Below are 14,368 nucleotides of genomic sequence, written 5' to 3'. Positions count from 1 at the left end.
GCGCAGTTGCGACTGTCGCAGTTAATAAATACCTGACTACCCGTAGTCCATTTTAAAATTATTTCTACGTAGTTAATTTTTGGAAAACTTGCTTTTCTCGCTTTCCAGTCAAAATGTCGCACGAAAAAACAAGTAGTCGCAGTTGCGACAATTTTGCGACAATTATAGTAAAGAAAACCTGACTAAACCCGTTGATAAATGTCCATAATTGTTGTTACACTTATTTATTTTATATTTTTTTCACTTTTTTTTTAATGCTTTGGAATACTTAGTATTCCAAAGCATTGCAGATATATTTTGTTTTATACTAGCAGGCAGCATATGAGGACGTGCCTCTGGCAATAACCGTGGCAGACCTGGGGGTCCTAGTAAAGACCCCCGGCTGCCCAGGTAAGCAGCAGCACCCCGCGATAGTTGCGGGGTGCTACAGGAGAGAGACAGAGGGAGCCCCCTCCCTCTGTCAAAACTCCTTACAGCGCAGTCGCTTCCGACTGCGGCTGTAAGGGATAAACTGCCGGGACCGAAGTTTACTTCGTTCCCGGCAGTGCTGCAGGGTCCCGGCTGTGTGTTACAGCCGAGTCCCCGCCGCGATCTCGTGGCTGCACTGGGCAGCACCCACGAGAACCAAGGACGAGTATAGAAGTCCTGGTGCCTAAACGGCCGCCAAACAGGACGTCTATACTCATCCTTGGTTGTTGTTGGGTTAAATGGATGATCGGATCGCCCGCAGCGCTGCGATCCGATCATCCATCATGGCGGATTTTTACCGTGAAGTGTACAGTGTGAAAACAAAACCCTCCAAAATAAGCAAAATTGTGGTTTTGATTTAAATTTCCTCCCTCAAATTTTTTTTGGGGGTTCGCCGTACATTTTATGGTAAACTGAGAGGTTTCATTACAAAGTACAATTGGTCACGCAAAAAACAAGCCCTTATATGGATCTGTAGATGGAAATATAAAAGAGTTATGGATTTTAGAAGGCGAGGAGGAAAAAACAAAAACGCAAAAATAAAATTGACCTAGTCCTTAAGGTTAAAATGGGCTTGGTCCTTAAGGGGTTAAGGAGTTGGTTATCATGTTATTCAGGTTCAATGCCAGGTCCTGTCCCATCCTGAGCCACAAGTTGTTCATATGTTGAAAAGTGTGTTTGTTTACTTGGCCATCCAGGGTGTGACAACGGAACTTATAAAAGAGGCAAAATTAGCTTTTTTTATTTAATTATGCGTGACAGATATCGATTCCATATATTTTACATATATTTTACATTTTTGCCTTTTTCTATGAGAAAACTACTTTTCAATGCAATTTTAAGTGGTTTTCCTATAGGGGTTTTACTGTATACAAAGATAGTATTATTACTTCCAAGGCCCCAGGAAGATGCTCCTTTGTTACAGATTTATGGACAGATTTTGGACTGGCTATAACCTACAAGGCTGACAAGTAGCTATTTCTGCCCTACTGTGACTAAGAGACTGCCATGTTTGTCTACTGCTCCTACAGAAGAATCGGCTGATGCCTCGTGGGGTGCAAGTAAGGACTAGAGATATCACGAATTGTTCGCCGGCGAACAGTTCCCGGGGAATTTTGCATGTTCGCGTTCGCATCTGTGAAGTTTGATCCGCCCCCTATACTTTAACATTGCAGTAAACTTTGACCCTGTGAGTCAGAGTCAGCAGACACATTACAGCCAATCAGCATCAGTCCCTCCCTTCCAGACCCTCCTACCTCTTGCACGGACGCCATTTTACCCTGATTCAGCATGCTGCAGGCTTAGGAAGTGGAGGGTCAGAGAAGCTGCTCCTGCTGGGAAAGCGATAGCTAGGTTGCTGCTAGGTGGTGTATTCAGGGTCCAGTTTACTCCTAAAGCACTAGTGTAACATTTGCTTTAAGGACAGCACCCAAAAAAGCCCTTTTTAGGACTGAAAGATATCAGTCCTGGTTGGGAGGGAACCGCTGGTTAAAAGGGGTACCCCAGAATCAAACTTAAGTTCCTTCAAGCAACTAGCTACTACAGTATTCAAAGGGCTGAAAGATATCAGTCCGTGAGTCTTGCAACAGCTGGAGGCACCCTGGTTGGGAGGGAACCGCTGGTTAAAAGGGGTACTCCAGAATCAAACTTAATTTCCTTCAAGCAACTAACTACTACAGTATTCAAAGGGCTGAAATATATCAGTCCGTGTGTTTTGCAACAGCTTGAGGCACCCTGGTTGGGGACCACTGCATAAAAGGGGAACTCCGCTGGCAAGCTTTTTTCTTTAAAGCAACTAACTACTACAGTATTCAAAGGGCTGAAATATATCAGTCCGTGTGTTTTGCAACAGCTGGAGGCACCCTGGTTGGGGACCACTGCATAAAAGGGGAACTCCGCTGGCAAGTTTTTTTGCTCATTGTCACACTAGTGCAAATCACATTAGGTGTGACAGTTGTGCAAATTTAAAAAAAAAGACCTTTTTTGGCTGTTAAATAAAATCAGTCGTCACTGTTAGTTCACGTCACAGTTGCCATTTTTCTTGCCTGCAGGGCAAATTGTGTCAGCCTAGTGCAAATCACATTTGGTTTGACACTTGTGCAAATTTAACCAAAAAAATGACAGGCAGAGGAAGGCCACCCCGCAGGGGCCGTCGTGGTGCTGGGATTCCCTTTGGCCCTAGAATGGCCAGTGTTCAGAGGCCACGTACCCTGAACCCCCAAAGTTCTGAGGACTTAGTTGACTGGCTATCACAAGACACCCAATCTACTACAGCTTCCGCTCGGAACCTTGACACACCGTCCTTCTCCTCCTCTAGCTTAGCTTCGGGCACCTCTCATGCTACCACTTGCCTGCCTGCCGCCACCACCAACACTAGCACCACAGCAGCTTTACTTGATTCGTCAGAGGAGTTATTTACACATCAGTTTGAAGACATGAGTGATGCGCAACCATTATTGCCAGAGGATGTAGTTAACAGGGATATGTCTCAGTCAGGCAGCGTTACACACATGGAGGTACGGTGTGATGATGATGTTGTACCCGCTGCTGCTTCCTTTCTTGAGGTGTCAGATAGTGGTGAAGTTGTTGATGATGACGATGTGTCCGTGGATGCCACGTGGGTGCCCGCTAGAAGAGAAGAACAGGGGGAAAGTTCAGATGGGGAGACAGAGAGGAGGAGGAGACGAGTTGGAAGCAGGGGGAGGTCGTTGCAAGGAGCTAGTGGCACAGTCAGACAGCATGCATCGGCACCCGGGGTCAGCCAGACGGGACGCCAATCAACGCATGCTGTTGCCACCACCAGAATGCCGTCATCGCAGAGCTCAGCAGTGTGACATTTTTTTGTGTGTCTGCCTCTGACAACAGCGAGGCCATTTGCAACCTGTGCCAGAAGAAACTGAGTCGTGGGAAGTCCAACACCCACCTAGGCACAACTGCTTTGCGAAGGCACATGATGTCACATCACAAACGCCTATGGGATCAACACATCAGTACAAGCAGCACACAAAGTCAAAGATGCCATCCTCCTCCTGGTCCAGCATCTTCAGCCAGGTCCACTGTGCCCTCCTTGCCCCCTCTCAACCATCCGTCTCTCGCCTTGAGCAGTTACTGCTCATCTGCCCACAGTCAGGTGTCTGTCAAGGAGATGTTTAAGCGCAAGAAGACAATTTCTCAAAGTCACCCCCTAGCCCGGCGTCTGACAGCTGGCTTGTCGGAACTGCTAGTCCGCCAGCTTTTACCATACAAGCTGGTGGAGTCTGAGTCCTTTAAAAAAAATTGTAGCCACTGGGACACCACAGTGGAAGGTACCCGGCCGAAATTTTTTTGCACAAAAGGCAATCCCCAACCTTTACTCCATTGTGCAAAAGGAAATTATGGCATGTCTGGCACACAGTGTAGGGGCAAGGGTCCATCTGACCACTGATACCTGGTCTTCAAAGCATGGTCAGGGCAGGTATATCACCTACACTGCGCATTGGGTAAACCTGGTGACGGCTGCCAAGCATGGAATGCGTGGCTCTGCAGAGGAGTTGGTGACACCGCCACGACTTGCAGGCAGGCCTGCTGCCACCTCCTCTACTCCTCATACTCCATCCTCTTCCATAACCTCCTCAGCCGAGTCCTCTTCCACTGCTGCGTCTTGCTCCACATCACCGGCACCCCCCCCCCCCAGCTCCACAAGTGCTATTCCACATCCCTGATACGGCAGTGTCACGCCATCTTGGGGTTGACTTGCCTCAAAGCGGAGAGTCACACCGCACCAGCGCTCCTGCATTATAGAGTCTTGTGGACTTTATGATGACTTTATGATAATTTAAACTTGAATTTTCAAGAGTACTAACCATTACACAAAGGAACGCTTGTTGCGTGTGATTTTTTTACTTAAATTTTCAAAAGTAGAATACAGAGAGGGAAGAACTCTTTCTTTATTTGATGAAAAATTTTATTTAGAAAATAATTTCTTTGTCTGTTTCCCCATCCTGCATTATAGAGTCTTCTGGACACTTGGATATGCGCTTGTTCTTATATTTCAGCCATGTGTACATGCCTAATTTTTCTGGCCTCTGGTGCTGCACTTTTTCTGCTGCTGCAATTTTTCTGGCCGCTGCTTTCATCTTGATTTGATGAAAAATGTTATTTGGAAAAGGATTTCTCTGTGATTTTCACCGTCCTGCATCATAGAGTCTTCTGGACTTTCTGATAATTTAACTTGAATTTTCCAGAGTACTAACCATAACACCAAGGAACGCTTGTTGCGTGTGATTTTTAAACTTAAATTTTCAAAAATAAAATACAGAGAGGGATGAACTCTGTTTCTTTATTTGATGAAAAATGTTATTTAGAAAAGAATTTCTTTGTCTGTTTCTCCATCCTGCATTATGGAGTCTTCTGGACTCTTGGATATGCGCTTGTTCTTATTTTTCAGCCATGTGTACATGCCTAATTTTTCTGGCCTCTGGTGCTGCACTTTTTATGCTGCCGCAATTTTTCTGGGCGCTGCTACAGCTGCGGCTGCAACAATACCAAATTTTTGACCCATGTGTACATGCCTAATTTTTCTGGTACTCTCTGCTGACATCTCTGTCCATTTTAGCAACCGTGCATATTGGATGTATGGTAAGGGTAGCATGGTGGCTCAGAGGTTAGCTCTGCTGACTTGCAGCGCCGGGGCCTTGGTTTCAAATCCCACCATGTGCTGCCTAAAGGGGGGCTCTAACTATGTGCTGCCTAAAGGGGGGCTCTAACTATGTGCTGCCTAATATGGGGGAATCTATGTGCTGCCTAAAGGGGGGATCTAACTATGTGCTGCCTAATATGGGGGAATCTGTGTGCTGCCTAAAGGGGGGCTCCATGTGCTGCCTAAAGGGGGGCTCTAACTATGTGCTGCCTAACATGGTGGATTCTATGTGCTGCCTAAAGGGGGGATCTAACTATGTGATGCCTAAAGGGGGGATCTAACTATGTGATGCCTAAAGGGGGGATCTAACTATGTGATGCCTAAAGGGGGGCTCTAACTATGTGCTGCCTAACATGGGGGAATATATGTGCTGCCTAAAGGGGGGATCTAACTATGTGATGCCTAAAGGGAGGCTCTACCTATGTGCTGCCTAAAGGGGGGATCTAACTATGTGCTGCCTAATATGGGGGAATCTATGTGCTGTCTAAAGGGGGGAATCTAACTATGTGATGCCTAAAGGGGGGAATCTAACTATGTGATGCCTAAAGGGGGGGCTCTATGTGCTGCCTAAAGGGGGCTAAAGCACGTTATTCCAAACCATTTAGGAATAATAGGTGATTTATGCCCTTTATGGATTAAAACCAGACTCTGCATCAACTATGTAATTTGCCATGGATCCCACTCCGGCACGCCACAGTCCAGGTATTAGTCCCCTTGAAACAACTTTTAAATCACTATTGTGGCCAGCAAGAGTCCCTGTGGGTTTTAAAATTCACCTGCCCATTGAAGTCAATGGCGGTTCACCCGGTTCGCCGGTTCGCAAACTTTTGCGGAAGTTCGCGTTGGCGGTTCGCGAACCCAAAATTTTATGTTCGCAACATCACTAGTAAGGACATTATACATTAAGCAATGTTCAAGGTTGTGCCTCCTGCCTTGGAAGATCTGAAGTCCCCTTGTTGTCTAAGTTGTGATGTTCTACAGTAAAGTTAAAAAAATCTGCATCCTTTGTTTGGCAGAAACTTATTGCACTGCCGCCTAAAATGCCAGTCAGTGATCCACATGGTATATACTGCCCTGACTTCAGACTGTGCAAATCCTATCTTGATACTAATGATGTAATGACTATTTATACGATGTAATCATGCAAAAAAATGTGATTATAACAAAAATTGGCCGCCTGTATTTGAGATGTACATGTAGTCCCTAGATGGCTTTGTCTGTGTGGTGGCCCAGTACGGGAGGTGTTATCACAGGCTCCTGCTGTCCTATCAGGCAGCCTCCTTCAGTGTCTCCAAGGCCCTTCTGCACTTTTTTCCCCATTGTAAATATGTTTTACCATGTAAAGTGTTATAAAATGTAATGTTGCTTTAAGAATTATACCATGTGATATATCATGTGATTGTTACCCAGGAGGTACCAGTGACCAGGTGATCAAAGAAGTGACCTATGGGCTCCCTGCTAGTCTCCCCCACATATAAGCCTTGGGTGGAGCTAGCTCTCGCTCTTTGAGCTCTGCTCTTCTGCTAAGCTGAGGTCCAGTGCAGTCACCTAGTGTGTGTGTTCAGAGTGTTGGAGACCTCAAAGTCCAGTCTTGCAGCCACCATCAAGTCAAATAAGCTAAAGTTACAGCTTTATGAGTCAAGTCAGTCCCGGTCATCTGTCAAGTCTGTGTGGTCTGCATTCAATTGTCCAGTCCTACTACAAGTCCCAGCAAGCCCTTAAGGTCTCTGCATCACTGGTCACCTCCTTGGGCCCTGGCTGAACTGTATAGACTTTACCGACTGTCTACCCTCCGTAAAGTTACTGTTGTCCGTAACTTGGCGTCGTAGTCTTTATTGCCCCCATGCCTAGCCCAGGATCCAGCCACATATCTTCGGGTGGTTATAGGATAAAACAACACCCTGGCGTCATGAATACAAGGGGTTACTGCCATCTCCCCCTAGGGTAACAACATCTGCACTGCACCACACACTCCGCGACCACATCTGCATTGCATCATATTGTCTTAAAGGGTACTCCGGTGGAAAACAATTTTTTTTCAAATCAACTTTTGCGAGAAAGTTATACAGATTTGTAAATTACTTCTATAAAAAATAAATGAAAAAAAAAGCTTAATCCCTCCAGTACTTATCAGGTGCCTCAAGAGGAAGTTCTTTTCTTTTTGACATTTTTTTTAATGTGTCGCCACAGTTCTCTGCTGACACCTCTGTCCATATCAGGAACTGTCCAGAGCAGGATAGGTTTGCTATGGGAATTTGCTCCTGCTCTGGACAGTTCCTGACATTGACAGAGGTCTCAGCAGAGAGCACTGTGGTCAGACAGAAAAGAAATTCAAAAAGAAAAGAACTTCCTCTGTAGCATATAACAACTGATAAGTACTGGAAGGATTAAGGATTAACTCTCTGATTTGAAAAAAAAAATGTTTCCATCAGAGAACCCCTTAAAGTCTAAATGCTTATAACCCACTAAGTTTCTTAATGTATCTATATAAAGTTTAAAACAATAGCAAAATTGTTTATAGTCAGGTCATGCCTGGGTTCCTTTAAATAATAATGTGGTTAAAAGCAAGAATGATCTTACTTCAGCGCAAAAATATGTTCCAAAACTGTGCAGTGGATGTGCCACGTGTGCCACAATGAACCCTGTCATGAAATGTATCATTCAGTGTACAGCCAAATACATTAATAGGATTACAGTGGTTTATTTGCTAAGACCTCATGCAACATAATATAACTATAATTGAAGACCCCTAAACAAATGTACTGCAATTATTTTAGTCTGGATAATCCAGGAGGAGCATGCATAGACAGCTTGTGGCTTCCAGCGGATGCTTCTAATGAATGATGTGTGTGAACAAGCACGCAGAGTGTTTTACTTTCTATAACACACAGATATAAATTGTGTAGGTATTATATGTGGGATAGGCCAGCTCATTCAAAAGATAGCATTTAAAGGGGTACTCCGGCCCTAATACATCTTATCCCCTCCCATAGACTTGCATTGATAGGGTGGGGCGTGACGTCACGATACTCCGGCCCTGTGGTTGTCACGATGCACACTCGGAGCCTCCAGTGCTGTGAAGAGCTTGCAAAGGTGGGTGCTGAATGACAGATTGCGGGGGTCCCCAGTGGCGGGACCCCCGCGATCAGACATCTTATCTCCCATCCTTTGGATAGGGGATAAGATGTATTGGGGCTGGTGTTCCCCCTTTAAAAAATAAATGCTGGGCAGGAGAAACTTCTGAGGGAGAGATTTCTCTAATTTCCTCACACACCCGATGCCTTCCAGCAGTCCTGATCTCAGCAGAACATTCCCAGGACCCCAGACATCTATCATGCCGGGAGTGGTTACACTATGTTTTGGTTGGTCACGAAAAGTGAGCGTCTGTCGGCTGCTATCAGGAACTGATAAAAATGCTGAAAGTTTCATAAGAAAGACAGACATGATGCTACTAACATTTTAGGAAGAACTGTAGGAGTCATTGGGTGCAAAAGCATAGGGTTAAAAGGTGCCTATACACATTAAACTAACTTGCTGCCACCAGTGGGTTCGGCCGACTGTTTAAAGATTATAGGGGTAAAAGAACAAGCGCTCCATAGGGTAATAATGATGATACCCGGTGTGAGAGAAAGAATGGTAACTGGGTGGTTGTGTAGATTCATACACAACAATGATAAAGGCACAAAAGCTGGTAGGTCGTCTGCTGCCCTCCGGTGAATAATGGCAAGAAATTGGAACGGATGGACTTCAATGGAAATAACCAGCTCACACGGCGCTGATCGACCAGGACACGATGTGGAAGATAAAAGTGGACTTTAATAACCAAGATGCAACACGCTTCGCTGCGCATGCGCAGCGAAACGCGTTGCATCTTGGTTATTAAAGTTCACTTTTTTTATCCTCCACATCGTGTCCTGGTCGATCAGCGCCGTGTGAGCTGGTTATTTCCATTGAAGTCCATCCGTTCCAATTTCTAAAGAGTATAGGGGGCCTCCTGATTTTTTCTACCCAATCTCATGGTTATGGTACAGATAAAGCTGGTGCAGTCTGTGCCAAATGTTCATGTGTATGGGGAGATAGGGAAAGATAAAGGTCAGCCGAACATACATATGCCCACCTTAATGAGTGACAGCTGGATACAAGGGAGCGGATACACTCTCACAAGTTCATCAATGCATGGACACTATTACAAAAAGTATCACAAATAAAGTCAATACCATCACAGTGGGTGAGCGGAGGATTTCTTTTTATAAAGTTACAGTGTATGTGTGTTTTTGTATGTGGGAGCTATATAAAGCTACCTAATATTTTACGTTACAGTATTTTTTACTTCTTCAGTCCGAAAAGAAGGGGCAGGTGGGGCTATTGATATCATGACAGCTGTCAAAGCTTACATTCTTTGGTCACAAAAAGCTAGATACTTTCTACAGCATTGTCAGTTTTCACAAACAAAATAAAATTAGTATAGTTTTCATGTGTTATTTACGTGTATCTTTAATGCTCTGGATAACAAAAGATAGATAGATAGATATTAGCAAGTTCAGAGGGTTTTCGTTACCTTGTTCAAACAAGCATCTCCAATCGAAACAGATCTACGTCGATCACAGGGTTTTGGCAGGACTTCTTCTTCCTGCTTTCCAAATAACTCCTCCATTTTCCCTGTGTCAATCTGCAGATCTTCCTGGAATGTTTCTGAGCTCCACAAACTAGTACGGCCCTTAACTTTCTCCAATGGAATAGCCTCCCAGTTAAAGTTCCTCAATCGTGATCGACGCTTTGGGTCACATTTTTGAAACAGACTTCTTGAAGAATCCGAGAAAGTATTGATAGGAGGAGGTGGGGGAGGGGGTGCAGGGATTTCAGGTGTAGTGTACCTTTCCAAGTCACTGTACAGGGCAGTAGCACTTTCTTTCTCTATGTCTTTGTCTATGGATCCCATATTCATGTTGATAATCATTGCATGGAAGGTCCTGGCAATGCTTTGCTGTTTTTAAGGCTTGGATCAAGGCTGGAACCTGCAGAATGGGAATAATAACCAGCAGATTGTCAGAAGAGGCTTCACATGGCTCATTGAGCAAAGGCACGCGTGGGATCCCTGTGAAAAGCTGTCAGAACAAGAGATAAACCACAGGAATTCCAACATTGACAAAAGAAAATGCACTTACTTCAGATATAAATGATTTACCAAATGTCTACACCTGAGAGGTTTACTGGGTGTTGAGTGGTATAACTACAGTACAACCAACACTCTACATGTCAATACCTATAAAGATCTCCAGTAGACAGCTGATCTCACTGACTGGTAACAGCTGCCCACCTCCCTCATCCTCTACTAGTTACACTTTCTTAATGTTCTTTTTTTAACTGGAAATTTCTCCTAAATAGTTGTTACCCACATTACGTCAATTCTTCCCTGTTCAGCTGTCACCAAAAATCTACAGCATAGAATTATTCTACAAACTACTAAGTGCTTCAGGGGATGTCAATGCTTTTAAAATCCTAATATCCTCTATCTATTAAGTGCTTCTTAGGATTGGTGTTATATTTCAGTATTATACCTGCCTACTCATAACACCTTAAGGCTAGGTTTCCACATGGGTATTTTCAATAGTGATTTTTACACACATTGGAATGATGAGAGTTGTAGTTGAGCAACAGCTGGAGGCCCCCTGTTTAGGAACACAATACCAGAAAAAGTCTGCTATTTTTATTATGTCTATTTTAAAATAAAAAGGCATGTTAAAATGTGAACAGAGCCTCACTTACCATCCTGGCTTTAGGTCCACCTCTAGTGTGGCTTCACCAGACCAGAACAAGAGCAAGGAGGGTAAGTGGAGGTCTCTGCCTACAGTATACATAAAGAAACATCTATAGATGACTATATATGTATATCCCCGCCCCCCCCCCCCCCCCCGCTAAGAGGTTAACTAGTGCTGTTAAAGGGGTACTCCGGTGGAAAACTATTTTTTTTTCCTGCACCGACACATTGCCTTAGAAGCAGCTAAGTGGGTGAGCAGTGTGGGGAACAGAAGTTTTTATTTTTTATTAATAGTCTACCCCAGCAAAATATCAAACATTTTTTAATCCCAGAATACCCTTATAGACGGGCAAACACAACATTTTGTGCATATTATGCTCCAAAATAAAATAAATGTAAACTTATGCACTTGGGCCATAGAAATAAAATGTACAATTATGTGCTAAATAATAAGCAACCCGGTAAAACTGCTACTGCTGAAAAGGGCTTGGGGGTATTGGTGGACAGTAAACTCAGCTTTTGTGATCAATGCCAGGCAGCTGCTGCCAAGGCTAACAAAGTCATGGGATGTATCAAAATAGACACAATTTCTCATTACAAGTACATCGTTTTGCCTCTGTAAAAATATGGAATTGTGTGTACAATTTTGGGCACCTATATGTAAGATGGACATGGCTGAACTGGAGAGGGTGCAGGGGTGACCAAGGTAATTGAAGGAGTACTCCAATCTTATTTTGTTATCCCCTCTCCATAGGCCAGGGCATAATAAGCTGATTGGTGGGGGTCCGACCACAGGGACCCACATTGATCCCGATAATGTGGACATTATTGTCTGGAGCACACTTCTCACCTCTCTATTTATTTTTTACGGGGCCATTGAACATTTCCAACTGCTAAATTGTTCGGCAGCACTATAGAGAATGGATGAAGCAGGGATGAATAGGGGACAACAAGTTGAGATAGGAATACTCTTTTACTCTAATCACAATGTACAAATATATACATGGACTGTACAGAGATCTTTCTAGGCCTATAATTGTGACAAGTGGCATACACTAAATCAAGACGAAAGAAGGTTTTTACGATCATCACAGACAGGGATTCTTTACTGTAAGTGCAGTGGACTATAGAACTGTCTGTCATACAATGTTGTGTGACTCATTTGATCAAGTTCAAGAGAGGCCATAAAAAATAAATATAAGATTATAAGCTATGGTTAATAGATACTTATGGTTGTCTTATTTGGAGTCTGCCTCATAAGGTTTTGTTTGTTTTTGGTTTCTTTTGAATCAATATTGTAGAGTTATAGGTTTAACTTGATGGAGTCTTGTCTCTTTTCAACCTTATCACCTATATGACTATGAAACAGGAACATTTAGAAAGGTATTAGCAACCAAGTAGATATATGTAAAATAATTCACAACTACATACTGTATATATGATATGTGGAGAAGATAAATACAATATGAACCTTTACTAGTACAATAAACATAAAGTACATTTAAAGCGTCAATGTAATTGACCTCCAGGCATGTCAAAAGTTTAGATTGCACCAAGTCTCAGAAATAAGACCCACTGCGATCATGAGTTCTAGCCAGGTGAAGTGTGCAGCAGGTAACATTTCCCTCCATGACCGTCAATCACATTTAACTCTTTCACAGCATTCGTCTATGAAGTAAAAGATTTGGATCGGGCAGCTCAGGTCAGATCCACAGATCATTTGCTGCTCATGTGCATACAAATGCGCTAGGGAGCTCTATATTTTTGGGTTGTTATATATTGCCATTTATAAAAAAAAATAAAAAAAATAAAAAGGGAGCCTGTGTAATCCATTTTTGTACAATAGTACAATATGACCTCAAATAATGTTAGAATACAGATAACTTCAATCTATTAAATAAATATAAATACTTCATTAAATGAAACGTTCTGCAACTTTCTAACCTAATGTGTTTGTCAATTAACATTATTGTTTACATCCAAAGGTTAAGGTCAGTAGGGACTGTGGTGGATTTTCCGCAGCATAAATTCCGCCGCAGAAAATCAGCTGCGGACAGCCAAGAAGAGCCCGCCCACTTTCAAATACGCAGCGGAAAACAGGCTAAAAAATCAGTGCGTGTGAAGGTACCCTTAGACTGGGTTTACATCTGTGTTGGAGGCTCCTTCTGCAGATGCCATCATTTTTGCCAAAAAACAATAGGGTGGTATTCAACAGTCTTGATGGAATCCAAATAACAACATTTTAAGTCAATTGGATCAATCAGACAACATTACTACCATCGTGCCATGGATCTAGCACTGGCATAATATTTTTTTGTTCCTAAGATGATATAGAAAATGTCAACCTAGCCCAATATACCTCACAGCTGGGAGTCTACAACAATTCTATACACCAGTGGTCTCCAATCTGCGGAACTCCAGATGTTGCAAAACTACAACTCCTAGCATGCCCGGACAGCCAACGGCGGTCCGCAGGTTGAAGACCACTGCTATACACATAGGCAGTCCTGTGTGGGTCTTCAGACTAGTACTTTATTGCAGACTATTAGGTAAGTTTTGAGATCCTGATGGATTCAGCTCGCAGAAGATTTGGGTCATTTGGTTACAGCTGTAGAAAACGTATAGAATACAGCAGCGAGAATCATTACATTAGTGGAAAAAGAAAATATCCATTTGCTGACAGCAGTCAGATCTCTTCTAAGTCATACACAATTGTAACAGAAAAGACATTAGAAGTTACAGAACTTATTATTATCCAATACATTTTACATTTTGCCCCAGATAAGGATGATAGTCTATATCAGTGGTCTCCAAACTGCGGACCTCCAGATGTTGCAAAACTACAACTCCCAGCATGCCCGGACAGCCACTGGTCTATATGATGAGAAATGTCTATATGGTGAGAAACCAAAATCTCGAAATTCTAGAAAATAGTTGCATCCTGCCTGGACTACTACTCCCCTCATGTCTAGCGCTTCTTCTCTCCATACATACCTTTGCTGAGTTATATCAGGACTACTTTTAAGTCATTTTAAGATGTGTAACTTTACATACACTGTAGGAAGTTTTGACTAAATTCAGCTACAATAAAAATAAGGCATGCTGCGACTTGTTGTTCCCTTAGAGATGCTGATTCTTGGATGTCAGAACCCTTTTCCCAGTATTGTTACCTGTGTGGCGTCCTCCTGTGATGTGTGGCTCTCGGGGGGGGGGGGGGGGGTGACAGGCTATGTGGCCCCCGACTCTCATGAGCTCTTTTCCACCGATCACATCTCTCTGGTGCTGGCACTGCAATGTCTTTTTGTTCTGTCTCTTCCAATCCGTCTGCCTTATAAGTCTATGTTGCTGCTGAGGCTGCTGCGCACTCTTCTGCTGTCATTACCCCCAGGATCGCTTCTCTCTGGTCTCCTTCCCCGGCTCCTCTGTGTCCTCACTTCTTCTCATTGATAAACAGATAAAACCGT

At 43.4% G+C, this 14,368-nt stretch overlaps 1 protein-coding gene across 1 annotated transcript in view; it reads right to left on the bottom strand.

The window, feature by feature from the left end:
- The window catches only part of LOC130291274 (uncharacterized), a 100,543-nt gene extending 86,425 nt beyond the window's left edge, over positions 1-14,118 (bottom strand). The window contains exons 1-2 of the mRNA XM_056539855.1: positions 14,075-14,118; positions 9,705-10,161 (exon numbers count right to left, since the gene is read on the bottom strand). Coding sequence (XP_056395830.1) covers positions 9,705-10,103 — 399 coding nt within the window. The 5' untranslated portion in view covers positions 10,104-10,161; positions 14,075-14,118. The remainder of the gene's footprint in view (positions 1-9,704; positions 10,162-14,074) is intronic.
- Between the last annotated feature and the right edge of the window lie 250 nt (positions 14,119-14,368).

The sequence above is a fragment of the Hyla sarda genome, chromosome 9, assembly GCF_029499605.1.
Source record: "Hyla sarda isolate aHylSar1 chromosome 9, aHylSar1.hap1, whole genome shotgun sequence".
Taxonomy (NCBI): Eukaryota; Metazoa; Chordata; class Amphibia; order Anura; family Hylidae; genus Hyla; species Hyla sarda.
The sequence above is the reverse complement of the archived record's forward strand: the minus strand, read 5'-3'. Positions and strand labels throughout refer to the sequence as shown.